The sequence below is a fragment of the Emydura macquarii genome, unplaced genomic scaffold (assembly GCF_026122565.2).
Source record: "Emydura macquarii macquarii isolate MOO-44397 ecotype Brisbane River unplaced genomic scaffold, CSIRO-AGI_Emac_v2 contig_968, whole genome shotgun sequence".
NCBI lineage: Eukaryota > Metazoa > Chordata > Testudines > Chelidae > Emydura > Emydura macquarii.
In genome coordinates, this window is record NW_027131105.1 from 4,538,880 (window position 1) to 4,554,380 (window position 15,501).

The following is a 15,501-nucleotide window of genomic DNA, read 5'->3' on the forward strand; positions in this document are numbered from 1 at the left end:
GGGGGGCGGGGCGGAAGTGGGAGCTGCCGAGCGAGCGAAGGGGGCGGAGCGCACCGGAAGGGGCGGAGCACGAAGGGATTCGCTGAGCGTGACCCGGCCCGGAAGGTGCCGGGTGCGAAGGAGGTGCGAGGCAGGGCTGAGACCCGCGCGCTCGGCCGCTTCCCCCCCTCCCCCGGGCCGGCGGCGCGGTGAGTAACCAGCCGCGGTCTCCGTGGCAACCACAGCACGTTCCCCTCCCCCGTGGTTCGGTCTCTATAGCAACGATGGAACGTTTCTGCTCCCGTGGTGCGATGTGCCCGGGACAGAGCCACGTCCCCTCCCCCCCATCCCTGTGGTGCGATGTGCCCGGGACAGAGCCACGTCCCCTGTCCTCTCCTCCCGCCCCCAGCCCGGCGGCGCGATCTCCTGGGGACGGTGCTACATCCCCGTGGCATGGATCCATAGGTCTGGTGCCATGGCCCGAGCTTTGGAACAGCCTCTGGGAGGCCCGGCTCAGGGTGCCAGCCAGACCCCTCTCTTCCAGGGTAAGTCGCTTGGCTTCCCCACCTCCTAGGCTGGACCTCTGCTGTCAGCACCCCTGATGCACACCACGAGCACCCCTCAGCCAGTCAGCAGGGATAGGGCCCCTCAAGGAGACCTGTGCAATCTTAGGGAGCAGCGCACTGCTGCAGAGATCTGCAGGGAGAGCCATGGGCCAGCACTGTAAAAGGGAGCGTTTATTAGTGGAACGCAGCATACAAAGTCCTCAGGGTAGCACAGAGAACAGAAGGCTACATACAGCATGGTCCATCTTGGCCAGCCCCAGTTTAGGAGTCTCCAGTTTCAGCAGCCTACATTTAACAACCTCCACCTGCTGGCCCTCCCCGGTGGGTGGCCAGGGCCCTCCTCAGTCCTTTGTTCTTGTTACTGGGCAAACATCCTGGCTGGCTTTCTGCAGAGGGGTGGGCCATCCATGGTTGCATTAGTTGGTAGGTACCAAATGTCTGGGCAGTTGTAGTGGCCATTGTCATCTTCGGTTCTCAGGCAGGCAGGCAGGCAGGCAGGCATCAGTTACACTTGGGTCTCTGCAGAGAGTAAACAACCTTTTCCTGTCACCTAGTTAACAATGCAGCATTATGGGGAAACTGAGGCTCATTCAAAATATTACAGAACATTCCCACTGCATCACAGAGCCATCCTCTCCATCCCCATGATATGAGGTCTACAGGGAAGGTGCCACATCCTCCCAGTGTGATCTCCCCGGGGACAGTGGCACATCTTCCATCCTCCTCCGTCCCCATGGCACAATCTACCTGGGGAAGGAGCCATGTCGTCATGTCGTTCCCATCCCTGTGGTGTGATCTTCCCAGGGATGGTGCCACATCCTCCTTTCCCCCAGTGGTGCACAGTGGCCATGATGGGGTTGAGGTTTACATGGGTCCAAATCCCTATCCACTTCCTGCTGTGTTGCCCAGCCCCACTCGAGGACTCCTGTGAGGGCCGGGGGCCCAGTCGTGCCAGGGGCTGTGGAGAGACACAGTAAGAGCCCTGCTTGGAGACACTCCCAATTGTGGCGGGTGCCGGGAGGTCCGGGGTGGACGTGATCCCGAGGTGGGGAGTGCACTGCTAGAGCTGCGTGTCCATGTGCCCCAGACGTGCTCATCCTAGCAGTTTGGAGGCGCTGCGGCTCCACCAGAACCAGCAGGACACCCCCATAACCAGCCACTTCCCTCCCTGTTTCCCCAGGGGCCAGAGTGGCACCATGAAGGTGAAGCTGAAGAATGTGTTTGTCATTTACTTCCTGGTGTCGGTGATTGGGCTCATGTATGCGCTGCTGCAGCTGGGTGAGTGTGGGCTGAGCGCAGCAGCTGTGGTGCTGGGGCTGAACTCAGAGCAGTTTCATGGGCCCGGACAGCGCTGAGCGACTTACACCGTGGTTGGGCCAGGAGCACTCACTGGCCCCTGACCGTCCGTCTCACTAGCCGGAAAGAGGACAGACAGAGAGGGTGGAGCCTGCAGGCATGTACTGCATAGCTGATCTGGGTGCTAGGGCCAGCCCTCGTCCTGCTGGGTGCCAGCCCCTGCTCCAGCTCCACTGGGCATCTTTAGAGAGCCAGCGGTTCAGCCAGAGGTGCAGAGTCAGGGAGTGGGCTGGAGGGAAGAGCACAGACCCTGTCTCAAGAAACTCGGGGAGTCCTGGGAATGCTCGAGGGGCAGAGGGTGGGTTAGGAGGAAGCATGGCCCTTGATTTGGGACCAAGGCTGGTCCAGCCAGGGAATCATCCCCAAGGGAGAGGCCAGAGCCATGCTGCTCCCTGGCAGGGGGGTGCGTCTGGCTGGGAGCCCGCTGCTCTCCAGTAGGGACACGAGGCAGGGCTGGGAGCAGCGGATTTCAAGTCAGGCAGGGAAAGCTCTCTAACCTGTCTGACTGCTCCTGTGCTCGGCTCCAGGGCAGCCCTGTGACTGCTCCCAACACCTGAGATCAGCCAGTGACCTCATGCATGGCAAGGACAAGAAGATCTCCCAGCTGCTGAGTGAGGTGAAGCGGCTGCAGGCACGAGGAAAGGGCCCAGAGCCAGAGGGACAGGCACTGCCCATCATCTACGCCATCACACCCACCTATGCCAGGTGGGAGCTCCTGCTGCGGGGAGCTGGAGGGAGGTTGGTTGGGGAGGTGGGGGGCTGTGCCGTGCTGGGGATGGGAACAATCTCCATGTACTAGGAACAGAAATGACTCCAGGGCTGGATTCAGCAGCCTGAAACCCAGCCACAAGGAGCACAGAGAGCAAGTTAGAGCCCTGGGGCACCCACCAAACTTGCCCGCAGGCACTACTGCAGGTTAGTAGCCATGTGGCTGAAAGGGGCCCTGCGTCCCTGCCCCGCACCAGTCAGTATTCAGGGAAACACGCCAGTTGCTCTCAAGCACTTAAGGTAGCAGCCTCTGCAGAAGCTACTCAGACATTTTGCCCAGTAACTGACTGGCCTGCCTCCTCCCATCCTCTTCAGATGAGATCATGAGCGTAGGTTTCCACCCTATCAGTTACAGTTGCCTTGCTGGGATAAGCCATGCCTGAGGAGAAGGATATGCTCTGATACAGCAGTTCTCAGGCCGTGTGTCGGGACCCCGTTTTAATGGGGCCACCAGGGCTGGCGTTAGACTTCCTGGGCCTGGGACTGAAACCAAAACCCGAGCCCCATGGCCCAGGACTCGAGGGCTTCAGCTTTGGCTTTAGCCCAGGGCAGTGGGGATCAGGTTGCAGCCCCCCTGCCTGGGGCTGCAGGGCTCTGACTCGGGCGCAGGCTTTGGCCCCCTTCCTGGGGTTGTGCAGTAATTTTTCTTGTCAGAAGGGGTGGCGGTGCAAGGAAGCTTAAGAACCGCTGCTCTAGCAGCCAGAGCTAGAATTGAAGCCACTGGCACTGGAGGAGCTGAGATTTCTCTAAAGCAGGTTTATCAGTGCTGAGCACTGGGAACTCCAGAACTGGATATTCCACTGCCCAAGAGGTGCCCCTTGGGCCCTGACTGCTTCCCCTCCATTTGGAGGGACAATCTAACACCACAGACTGCTCCCCCTTGCCCACCTCGGGTCTGCCTCATCACCACCCCTTTTCCTGAAGCCTGGCACGTCCCTGTTTTCTGTCCCCCGCCCCACCTTTCCTAGCTGGTGCACTTCTCTATGGCTTCCTCCCGCTTTACTGTCCTCCAGGCCAGGCTGGTGCATTCCTCTATTGTCCCCCCTCCCTCCCAGGCTGAGCTGGCACCTTTCTCTATTGTTTCCCCCTCTCCCCCAGGCTGGTGCAGAAGGCTGAGCTGGTGCGCATCTCACAGACCTTCCTGCACGTGAAGAACTTCCACTGGATTGTGGTGGAGGACTCCCCAGTGAAGACCCAGCTGGTGTCGGAGCTGCTGGCTCAGAGTGGCCTGCGCTTCACCCACCTGCACACGGAGACGCCCAAGGAGCACAAGCGCAAGGAGAGCGACCCCAACTGGCTGAAGCCACGTGGCGTGGAGCAGCGTAACCTGGCCCTGCAGTGGCTGCGGGAGAACCGGGAGCTGAGTGAGGAGGGCGTGGTCTACTTCGCCGATGACGACAACACCTACAGCCTTCACCTCTTCGACGAGGTGGGTTGTGTGCGCTGTAGGGCAGTTTCCCAGCCGGTGGGCCGTGGCACGCTGGTGGGCCCTCAGGCCTGAGCAGGCGTGCCAGGGAATGTTTTGAAAAACTACTTGAGTGCTGGATTGGCTCATGAATATTCATGAGCTCTATGGTGGTGTGCCTCAAAATAAAGAAAGGTATCAAGGTGTGCCGTGGCAGAAGAAAGGCTGGGAACCACTGCTGTAGGGGGAAGGAGTGTGGACAGGGACAGAGCAGGTGTAGTGGGAGGGTGACAGGTCATTGGAGGTAGGGTGGGGGGGTGATGGGGAAGGGAGGGCAGTAGGTGTCACCGATCCACAGGATCGGTGCCAGGCCCCCAGCTCTGGAACAGTCTCCAGGAGGAACCCCCTTGGTGTGCCAGACACCCTAGAGGGTCTCACCCCAGAGAAAGCGTGAGCCACGTGGCTTCAACCCCTCCTGAAACTGGACCTCTGGGCCTGCAGCCCTCCCGCTTCACGCCATGAGCTCTGTTCAGCGAGTCCAGCTGAGACCGTCCCTGGATGGAGACTGCTGCCCTCACTGGGGATTGATGCTTGCCAAGCATTTGCAGTGACACTCACACAGCATTGTCAAAACAGTCGGGTTTATTAGTCCTCCGGAACCAGCACCGGGAGTCCTTAGGTTAGTGCAGAGAACAGAAGCTAAAGCACAGTCCAGTCTGGTTAGCCCAGAGCCCAGCCAGGCTGTAGTGAGCCCCTTGGTTCCAGCTCTGTCTGACCCTCCATCTGATCTCCTATCTCAGACTCCAGGTGAGAGTCCGGACCACCTCTAACTCTCATCCACCCCCCACCCCACACATCTCTCCAGTCCTTGGATCTCAGCCTGGGGAACCTGCTCAGCCCTCCTGCTGAGAGGCGGGAAGTCTGTAGCTCTCTGTGTCCTTGGTTGCTAGGTATCAATGTCCGGGCAATTGGATTTGCCATCCTCTTTTGAGGTGCTCCACTGATATGGGGATTATGGCCCAGACGGGTCAGGGACACCCATACCTCTGTCTCCTAGCCTGCTCTGAGAGCAAACAGTCCTCTCCCCCTCACCCCTGGTAACAGTGCAGCATGTAGGGGAAACTGAGGCACATACAAACTTCATAAAAATATTACAAAAAATTCCCACTTCGTCGAAGCAGGGTGCTGGAGGGCGGCAGGGCACTGGAAGCAGGGTTTGAGGGGATTGGGAGCTGGAAGTAGGGCACTAGATGCCAAGTATCAGGGCACAGGGAGGCATTTGTCTCGCCTCCCTCACCTGGGGGGTCTCTTTCTGCTGCTGACACCCCCGTCTCTCCCCCACAGATCCGCTCCACCAAACGAGTCTCAGTTTGGCCGGTGGGGCTGGTGGGTGGCCTGCGATTCGAGCGCCCCCTGGTGGAGAAAGGCAGGGTAGTGGGCTTCTATACAGCCTGGAAGCCCAACCGGCCCTTCCCCATGGACATGGCCGGCTTCGCTGTTGCTCTGCAGCTGCTGCTAGCCAATCGCGAAGCCAGGTTTGACTTGCTGGCCGAGCGTGGCTACCTGGAGAGCAGCCTGCTGCAGTCACTGGTCTCCATCGAGGAGCTGGAGCCCCGAGCTGACAACTGCACCAAGGTGAGGAGGGGGGCTGGGAGCCAGGACTCCTGGGTTCTATCTGTGGTTCTAGGATGGCAGTGGGTCTTGTGGGTTAGAGCTGGGGGTCAGGACTCCTGGGTTCTATTCTGGGCTGGGGAATGTGAAATTTTGCCTCTAGGTAGGATGGTCCCTGGTTTCTTCAGTCCTCCCGGCTCTGTTGGCTGGCTGGGGGTGCTGGTTGGGGGAGAGGCATGGTGTGGGGAGATCTCTCTGGACCCCACCTCTGACCCCCCCACACCTCCCTTGCAGGTTCTGGTCTGGCACACGCGGACAGAGAAGCCCAAAATGAAGCAGGAGGAGCTGCTGCAGAAACAGGGCCTGGGCTCAGACCCAAGCATCGAGGTGTGAGGGGCACCTGGAGCCGTGGCACAGAGAGGCCCGTGTATGGCCAGAGCCCCGGACAGGACAGGCTCAGGGCGGCTGCCAGAGCAATGGACTCAGGGACTGCTGCTCCAGCCTGCTTTATTTATTGTGACGTATGGGGCGCTGCCCCCACCCCACAATCCTCAGCTGCTACTGCCTGGAGGTCAGACCTTGCCCCCAGAGAGGCAGCTGCTCCAGGATTTGTTCCCAGTGACCTCTCCATGACTCGTTTCCTCCTGCCCCAGAAGCTCTGTGTGCAGATCTAGGGGCCCAAGCCCCGCTGCATGGCAGCCTGAGGATGGGGGTGCTGGTCCTGGCCCCGTGGAGTAGGGCTCCCTAGGGCGGTGGAGCTGTGAGTGAGTGCGACACAACGTTCCTTCCCCACACCCACCCCACTCACCAGTGGGGCAGGAATCCCATCTCCTAGGAGCCCTGTACGTCCATGTTGTGTGTGTGGCTGTTGCATGAACGTGGTGGCTGTTACAGCAATAAGCATGTTATATACTCAATAAAGCACCCATCCCCCACTATCCCTGCTGTCTCTGGGTCCGCTGCCCCACGTTGCCCCTTCAGTTATGCTGGCCCAGCAGGCAGGGTCAGAGCTGCCCCATCCACTTCCCCTGTCTAAAGCTCCAAGCAGGTGTGGGAGGGGGGTGTGCAGGGGCCAGGCTCAGCTTGGTTGGAGTCTCTCCCAGGGGCAGGGACAGGTCCTGCCCTCATGGCAGGGGGGCTCCCATAAACTGGGGCTTCCCATGGGAAGAAAACAGCCCCTTGGCCCCCAGTGGGGCAAACTCTTGGAGGGTGGGGCCCTCCATACCAGGCCAAGGTGGGGGTCCTGCCCCCCATCACATGAAGAACTGCTCCATGTCCTTTCCATAGAGCAGCCCCAGTCCAGGGCAGGCCAGAGCCTCCGCTCCAGGCTCCGACGGCTCCATGTTGGCCCATGGGGGGCGCCCAGTGTGAGGGGCAGGGAGACGGCTGGGTCCCAGTAGCCCCCCCTGCTCACCCCAGTCGTCCTGCTGCCGATGGATCTTCATGTGGGCGTTTCGGCTCTTGATCTTGTGGAAGGTCCTGGGGACAGAGTGTGGGGGGGAGGGGGATAGTGAGGCACCCGCAGCCACCCAGCCTTCAACCTCGGAGCTGCTTCGCCCCAGAGGCCTGGGCATGGGGGACGCTCCCACCTGGAGCCTGTCTCCCCCCACGGCTCTGGTGGGCACGGAGCTGAGAGTTAAGCCACTTACTTGCCACAGCGTTTGCAGGGGAAGCTGGAGCTGGGGGAGGAGTCCTGAGGCAGCTCTGGGACAGGTGGGGGCTGGGGGAGAGAGAGAAAGGGGGAGACACTGGAGGGCTCTGTCCCTATCACAGATGCCCACCACCACCACCAAGGCTACAAAGGGGGCTGCTTCCTTGTCTGGGCAGGGGCTCCCCCCGCCCTGCTCAGTCCCTGAGGTCTCACATACCTGCCCGGGGCCAGCCCTGCCCCCGCTGGCGCCCATCTCTGACCCGGCTCCACTTCGTTTGTGGCTGCGCCGCAGCCGGCTCTTGTGCAGGTAATAGAACTCCACACACTGGGCCAGCTGCTTGGAGGGCACCTGGGGGGCGGGGAGAGCTGGGTCAGCCAGTGCTCCTGCCCTGCTCCCCACAGCACCCCCTGCAGAGTGAGGGCAGGGCTGGAGTAGCCAGGAGCCTGTCCCCCTGCAGCCAGCACCTGTGGGGAGAGGCTGGGGCTGGAGCAGCTGGGAGCCTCCTCCCCCCCCCCCGGATCTAGGGCTGTGAAGGCGGTTGGAAGTGAGTACTGGGATGGGGCCGGGGGCTGCTCTCACCGCACGCTGGATCTGGACAAAATCCTTCCCGTGCAGGGCGAAGGCTTTAGAGAAGAGGCGACGCTCATGGGGGCTCCACATGTCACTGCCTGGGGGAGGGAGAGGGACCTGAGAGAGGGTGTCCTGCCCCACCCACTCCTTCCCTCTCTTCTCCACCCCCTCATAGACCCAGCCCTGCCCTACCCCATGCTCCTGCTCCTGCTCCCCACAGCCCCACCTCTTCACCCTGCCACTGCTCCCAATCTGCTGTCCCCCTCCTGCCCCCACTCCTCTTCCATCCTGGCCTGCCCAGCTGCGGCTAACCCTGTTCCCCTTCTTCCCCCAGCCCCTGCTCCCTCCCCTGGCCTTGCCCCACCCGCCCCCGCCCCCTTTACCTGTGTAGTGGTAACTGGCCAGAGGGTGAGATTTGGGCCACGCTGGGGTTTGCAGCAGCAGAGTCTCCAAGGCAACCTGGGGGGGAAGAGAAGCTGAGAGGGGGGAGCTGGCCTGACCCTTCCCCTCCCCAGGGGGCTCCCCTGCCAGAACCATCCTGGCCTCAGGTCAGACGCTGCTACTTACCAGCCCCCCAAACCTGGCACCAAGGCCCAGGCCATGGGGGCGGGGGGGGTCTCTTACCATGACATTGCCGCCAGCCTGCGACAGGCAGTGCAGCGCCAGCTCCCGGTTGGTGCCACCCCCCGGGAGGGCGCTAGAGCAAGCCACGTCCAGCAGTTTCTCCACTGCAACCAGAGAGCAGCCGTCAGTACACCCGCTGCTGCACCCACAGAGCCCCCAGCCCCTGGGCGGGTGGGGGTGAGTGTCCCCATCACAGATGCCCTCCTCCCCCCAAGAGGCTGGGGCTGAATGGCCCATGCAGACTGAGCCCCAGAGGTGGGCTTAGCCTGCTGCCCCTCCCCCCACTGGAAGGGAAATATTGGTCTCAGGCTCCCACTTCTACCTGCCCCCAGCCTGTGCCCCAGCTCCATCCCCGCAGTGTTGCCCCTCACCTTGGCACTGGGTCTCTGCATCCTGCTCCAGCCCTGGCCAGGGCCTCCAGGCCAGTTCGGCCTGCGGGGGGTCCAGCTGGGCCAGGTGTGGGTCTCGCAGCACCGGCAGGGAGGGCTGGAACGCGGGGCCTATGTTTATCTGCCTGCAGGGGAAGGGGCAGGTGAGGGGGGCCTCAATCACAGGCACGCGCCCTCCCTGCTGCTGACCCTCACACCGGACATTGCCCCCCAGGCAGCCCCGCCTGCAGAGTCCTCCCTCCTCCTGGAGATCCCTGGGAGCCACCCCCTTTGCGACACCTGCCCCAGCCTAGGGCATGCAGCCTGGTCTCCCCCTCCCCGCAAGACTTACGGCGGGTCCAGGCGCTGGAGGGAGTCGGGGCTGCCACCTGTGGAGGGGAGAGTCCAGGAGTGAAGGGCCCTGGCACAGACAGAGGCCCCCCCCAGCCCGCCATGAGACAGAGCTCCCAACCCCAGCCCCAGAAAACTGCGGGATCCCCCTCGATGGGGCTCTGTACCCTCCCACAAACCTCTGTGGATTCTCCCACCCTATCCTGGGCCCCACCCCATGTGGCTCAGTGGAAGAGAGCCCGGCCCTTCCCTCACACCCGCCTCCCCCCCCCCTTGCTTTGCAACACTGTCAGCATCTGGGAGGGAGACCCAGTTCCCAAGCAACCAATTGAGCCCCCTCCACCCCGCCCAAGGGCTCCCCAAACCCAGCCCAGCTGGAAGGTGGGGGCTGGCCTGGATCAGCACTTACCCCCCAGCGAGGGGCCCAACTCAGCGAACAGCCCCGTGCCTTGGCGCAGCGGGTTGAGCATGGGGGGCGGCGTGTAGTGCCGGGGGCCCCCAGCCCAGTGCATCCGGCTCCAGTAGGGAGTGCCCCGATAGCTGGAGGCCAAGGAACTCTCAGAAAGCTGTGGGGAGGAGAGGGGGTCAGAGGCTGTAGGGGCCTACCCCATGGAGGGGTGATGAGGGGAATGGGGCACATGGGGCCCCAGCCCTGCTGGGTCCTGGGGAGGCAGGACTCCTAGCAACCCCTCCCCCCCAGTACTGGGAAACTCCCGGCTAACCACCGAGACACCATCCCCAGGCATCCCCCACCCCCTCCTTCCCTGAATATCCCCCTTTGGTGCGTGATCAGGCACTCAGCTGGGGTGCAAGGTTGTGGGTCATGGTGGGGTCAAGTGGCTGGATATTGGGGGGGTTCCCTGGGCTGGCTCGCTGACCCCCTTCCCCCACTCATGCTCCCCTGAGGGCTCAGCTGAGGCACTCCCTACTCCCCCAGCGTCCCACTCTCACCTGGGGAGTGGCAGTGCGGCCTGCCTGTGGGGGGCTCTGCTCATGCCCCAGCCGGGCAGCAGCAACCTCTGAGTCTGGCTCCCCAGGGGAGACCCCCAGCCATGGGGCAAAACCAGCAGGGAGACACTCCAGCCCCTTGCAGTAGCACTCAGTGTCCTGCAGGGGATGACAGGGGCTCAGTGCAGGGAGGCAGAACCCACAGCCAAGGGGTCCCTGTCTGGGTAAGAGTTTGTTTTCTGCTGGGGTGGGGTAGGGCTGTAATCCAGGGGTGCCCCCACCCCCTTGTGCTGCTGCCTCCAGGCCCTGCCAGGATTCTCTGGGCTGGTTGCCTTCCCCCCACCCAGGCCGTGCAGCCCCGCTAGAGCGATGGCAGGGTCCCGAGGCAGGGGGGCAGGTGATGGGGACGGGGACAGGCCAGGAGTGGCAGAACGCTCCAAGTTGCCCTGGGCCATGGCAGGTCGCCCTGCCCCCAGCCAGGAGTCCTGGCTGTCAGCACCAGCCCCACTCTAACCACTAGACTCCACTACCCTCATGGTGGGACTCTCCCCACCTCCTCCCCTCCTCAGCAGCATCCTCCCCACCATGCTCCTCAGCTCAACCCACCTGGGAGCAGCAGAGGCTGGGGGCGGCATCAGGGGGCCAGTCAGAGGGGGCCAGGAGCCCGGCATACGTCTCAGGGCCTGCGAGCCCCTGGGGAACTGACACAGGTAGGGGAGGTCAGGCTGCAACAGCAAAGAGCCAGGGGTCCCATCCCAGCCCCTCCCCTCTCAGCAGCCTCCCCCCAAAGTTGGGGGCCCTCCCTTGTACATCCCGTAACCTCCAGCGTTGACCCCATAACCCCCGTGAGATGAGTTCCCCTTCCTGCCCCATAACCACAATGAGCCAGGTATCACCCTCCTGTGCCCCACAGCCTTCAGGATTTCCCTTCCAGCCTATACCCCTGTGACCATGACCCCCCCATTCTCCTGGACCCACACATCCCAGGGGTGCCTCCCAATCCTGTAACTCCCCAAGCTGGAGTCCTTCCTCCCTGCCGCCCCCCCCCTCCCTGAGTTGTTGTCTCTCCCCCCGCCACAGCCCCTTGGAGCATCCTCTTATCCCATAGCCTCCCCCAAACCGGGGTCCCCCTCCAACCCTCTCAGTTGGCCCCTCCAATCTTGGCCCCCCATCCCCTGAGGGTACCGGGGCCACCTCCCATTCCCCTCCTGTCACTCACCGGGTCCCTGGTAGCCCCCTGAGGGGGTGTAGCAGGGAGGCTGGTTCTCCTGGTAAAGGCATGGAAAGGGGGGCTCCTTGCATTGTTGTCCATACACACCCCCACCCTGCCCCTGCCTGGCTGGCAGGCTGCAGTAGGGCAGAGGAGGCCCTGTCCCATCCAGCTGGCCGCCAGGGAGTTGTGGCAGCAGGGGGCTGCCAGGGGGGTATCCTTCCTGCAGGGCAGCATGGGGCTGCTGGGCCATCATCTCCTGCAGGCTGCAGCCCTGGGTCCTGGATGCGTGGATCCCCAGCACCCACGGCTTCCCAAAAGGCGGGTTGGGGAAGGCTTGGGCAAAGGGGTCCAGCCGGCGGGTTGCTGGCTCCATCCTCTGGGGCCAGAGCCCGTAGGGCCCCCCCGCTGCCCGGGGCAGCTGGCCCTGCTGGGCTGGGTTCCCCTCAGGGCCCCAGCTGGGCTGGCCCAGGATGGGGTAAGGCCCCTGATTGCTGGCAGGGTCCCCGGACTCCATGCTGTAAGGGGGATAGAAGGGGCCATAGGTGCTCATCTCGGGCTCCATGCCTGTGATGGCGAGTCCCATACGGAGCTGAAAGAGACACAGAGAAATGAGGGCGGCAGCGCATCCTCCACGGAGCAACAGGGCCGGTTCTAAGCAAAGAAGTCGTGGCTCCGAGCCCCCAGCCCTGCTGGACACACAGCTCTTCTGGAGCTGGGAATAGAACCCAGCAGTCGTTGTCCCCATTTTACAGAGGGGGAAACTGAGGCAAAGAGCAGTGACGTGCCTTGCCCAGGGTCACCTGGCGAGCCAATAGCTGAGCCAGGAATAGAATCCCTGGGCTTGTATTTTCATTCTAATGCTCTGTCCAGACCCTCCAGCTCTAACCCACCAGACCCCACTCCCCTCCCAGAGCTGGAAATGGAACCTCCCAGTTACTCCCCCCCCCCCGCCCCAATCTAATCATTAGACCCCACTCCCTCCTAGTAGTGGGGATAGAACCCAGGAGTCCAGGTTCCCCCGCACCCCTCCAGTACCCACAGATGCTTGGCTGACGCCCGCCCAGGTCCCTAGCTGTTTGCAGAGGGCTCAGTGCAGCGTTGCGGCACATCATGCTGGTCCCGCAGAGACCCCCCCTCCCGCTTCCTGTCAACGCGGCGGCTCCGACGCCTGCTTATCTCCCAGCGCGAGCGAGCGAACGAACGGAAAACAGGTGCTTTCGCCGCGCGCCTTCCCAGCCCAATATCCTGTGTGAGCGCGGGGGGGGCCGACACAGACAAACGCATGCAGGGCACCATAGGGCTCTAGCTGCGCCAACGTGGGGCGGGGGAAGGGATCCACCCTCCAACTCACGCAGTTAGACAGGAACAGAACCCAAGAGTCCTGGCACCCCCCACTCTAACCACTAGACCCCACTCCTCTCCCAGCATCAGAGATGAACCCAGGAGTCCTGGCTGCCAGTCTCCTCTCATCTGTGGGGCAAAAGAGCGTCTCCTTTCCCTGTGTCTTGTGGGCCACGGGGAGCCCAGCAAGGCTACAGAACTGGGCCCAGCTCCCCTTCCTCCAGCACAACCCCAGTGGGGGGCTGCACCCCACTTGCCCCATATCTCCCCACGCTGCTCCAGAACAAATGGCAGCACCATAGGGCAGGGGTCCCACAGGACACTTGGGATTGCCAGGGTCTCCTCCCCCACCAGCATGACACACGGAGCCGCCAGGTCCAGAGACCCCCTGCAGACAACAGGCACAGGGGCCGGGGGCCCAGACGGGCAGGCACCAGACAGAGCAACCTTAGCCCGGATCTTGATCTAAGCCCTGACCTTGTCCCCAGTTCTGCCTCTGCTCAAAGCAGCGCCTGGCTAATGGGCCTCACGGCCCCGGGTGCTGTTCAGGATCTGAGTGGGGAGCCCTGCGGATGGGGACCAGGGCAGGATAATGCGGCTGGGAACGTTGGCACCCTGAGACCGTGGCGGGTGCCAGGCTCCTGCCCGTCACTGCTCCGGAGCAATCAGCGCCACAGGGTCTTGTGCTCACGGCTCGGGCAGTGGGCTCCTCTTGGGGTGGGTCTGGGACCGGGCTGAGTTTGAAACACTTAACCCCACGCTACCGAGGGGCTTGCCCTGCATGGAGAGTCCCCCGCTGGGAAGGAGTGGGGCTGCACGGCTGGAGTCCCCCCACCCCAATTTACCAGGTGCCAGGCAGGGGCTGCGTGTCCATCGCTGCAACCTGTCCTATGTGACACATAAACATATCCCCTGGGAGAATCTGCCCCACCCCAGCTGAACTGGTCCCAGTGACCCCCCCTCCTCACGGCCCTGCCTCACCCTTCATGCACACTGCAGGCTCTGAGCTTGGCCCAGCGCTGCCCAGACCTCCAAACCCACAGACTCCTTGGTTCTGAAGCCAGAGGGGCCCCTAGTGCTCACCTAGCCGGACCGCCTGTGTAACCCAGGCCAGAGAAGCTCCCTGCACAAATTCCTGGCTGAACTAGAGCAATCTGCTCTGCTAGCGAAACATCCCTGGAGATTTCAAGCTGCCCAGCCATGGAGACTCCCTCCGTCAAACAGTCAGATGGGCCGTCACCCGCGCGGTTAACTTTTACACCATATTTGTCTAGCTACAGCTCAGGCTCCCAGCCATTGGTGCGTTAGACCTTCCTCTGCTAGACCGACGAGCTCGCTGTTACCCCAGTTCTGTTCCTGGTGTGGTCCTCAGATCCAGTCACTGTTCATCTTCTTTTTGTTACAATACCCAGATTGGGCGCCTGGACCCGTCCGGTCTAACACCCCCCACCCAGCACTGAGCCCATGCAGGGGAGCCTGGTCTGAGCTGGGGCAGAGCAGCGGGCAGGACAGAGCCAGAGACCCCAACACAAAATGGATGATGAGACGTCGCCTCTGCCCCTGGAGAGAGACAGAGACATCCACACACACCCAGGTGCCATGGAACCACCACACAGGGCAGAGACCCCCACGCAGCATGGGAACCCACCGGGGGGGAGGGTTGTACCCCCAACACAGCCCTGGGGGTCCTCGCACTTCATCAGCTTGGTAACATCTTCTCAAACTGATTCCCAAGGGCCTTGGAGCTGTCCTGCCCGCCCTCCCCAGCTCACTGCCCTCTGGAGCCTTCCCCCCACATCTGGCTGGTCCTGCTCTGCCCTGGGGGATGATCCAGGCCAGGCCCAGTGGGGCAAAAGCCCCCAGCCCCCCACAGCTGCTCTTCCAGTCTTTCATGCATACGGTGCCATGCAGAGAGAGCAGGCCAGGTGTCCAGGGCCTGGGCCACTATCCCCAGATGAGCTGCTTCGTTCTGAGACCAATTTCCATGGGGCTCAGACCTCTGTAGCTTCTGGGACCTCCAGCTCCCAGGGGCCTGAGCTGTTCAGGGTGGAGTTGGGACTCTTTGGGGTCCATAGGTCTGAGCCCCTCATCCCCTGCAGAGTGGAGTCCCGATGGGGGCGGTGGGGGCTCCCCCGTGTGAGGAGCGATCTCTTGGGCCGGCAGCCAAGGACGCAGGGGGCGAATGGGAGCTGGGCTTGGGGAGCCAGGGGGTCCCTGTCTGTGTAAAAGTTTGTTTTCTGCTGTGTGGGGGGGCTGTAATCTAGGGGTGCCCCCACCCCCTTGTGCTGCTGCCTCCAGGCCCTGCGTGGGGGTGGGATTCTCTTTGCTGGTCGCTTCCCCACGTTAGGCCGTGCAGCTTTTCAGAGCCCACCACTGGCCCAGCTTGGGTGACGGCAGGTCCCCGGGCAGGGGGGCAGGTGGCAGGGACAGGCCAGGCGGGGCAGAATGCGCCGATTGCCCTGGGCCATGGCAGGTCACCCTGCCCCCAGCTACCAGAGGTTTCTGTGTCTCCCTTTGACCCCTGCCTCATCTCACCCCTGAGTTGGAGCTGCCCTGGGACCCGACCCCTCCCCTTGGCCATGGGGTAAGACACTGGGGTGAGGGGCTCCTGGGAGAGATCAGAGGCTGCCCGTGCGCCAGGCAGGGGGCAGAGAGAGCCCTGGGGGCCGTGTCTGGTGAAGCTATTGGGAGAGTGCTGCACCCCCGGTGCCCTGATCCCCCGGCTCTGCTGGACCCGGCTTCTGGTGAG

General features: G+C 62.7%; 1 protein-coding gene and 1 long non-coding RNA gene across 3 annotated transcripts; one reads left to right on the forward strand and one right to left on the reverse strand.

The window, feature by feature from the left end:
* The first annotated feature begins 34 nt into the window (after positions 1-34).
* B3GAT3 (beta-1,3-glucuronyltransferase 3) lies at positions 35-7,338 on the forward strand. Of its 2 annotated transcripts, none has more exons than XM_067543855.1 (6): positions 35-524; positions 1,726-1,823; positions 2,429-2,606; positions 3,768-4,098; positions 5,419-5,709; positions 5,980-7,338. In XM_067543855.1, exons 2-6 carry the CDS (start codon positions 1,742-1,744, stop codon positions 6,076-6,078), a joined length of 981 nt encoding a protein of 326 aa, XP_067399956.1. In that variant the 5' UTR covers positions 35-524; positions 1,726-1,741; the 3' UTR covers positions 6,079-7,338. The 2 variants fall into 2 exon arrangements, with proteins under 2 accessions (XP_067399956.1, XP_067399955.1); XM_067543854.1 differs by having other exon boundaries at positions 35-188.
* On the reverse strand, positions 7,136-7,939 carry LOC137150136 (uncharacterized). The gene is made up of 3 exons (XR_010918918.1): positions 7,554-7,939; positions 7,335-7,405; positions 7,136-7,164 (listed from the first exon to the last, which is right to left on the reverse strand). It is a non-coding gene; the product is annotated as an uncharacterized lncRNA (long non-coding RNA).
* Positions 7,940-15,501: the final 7,562 nt, after the last annotated feature.

What these genes read in the sequence shown, in the direction of transcription:
- B3GAT3 (XM_067543855.1), top strand. Translation starts at nt 1,742, where the DNA reads ATGAAGGTGAAGCTGAAGAATGTGTTTGTCATTTACTTCCTGGTGTCG. An exon ending in ATCACACCCACCTATGCCAG is followed by an intron (nt 2,607 to 3,767) that starts GTGGGAGCTCCT and finishes CCTCTCCCCCAG; the next exon opens with GCTGGTGCAGAAGGCTGAGC. An exon ending in GCCTTCACCTCTTCGACGAG is followed by an intron (nt 4,099 to 5,418) that starts GTGGGTTGTGTG and finishes TCTCCCCCACAG; the next exon opens with ATCCGCTCCACCAAACGAGT.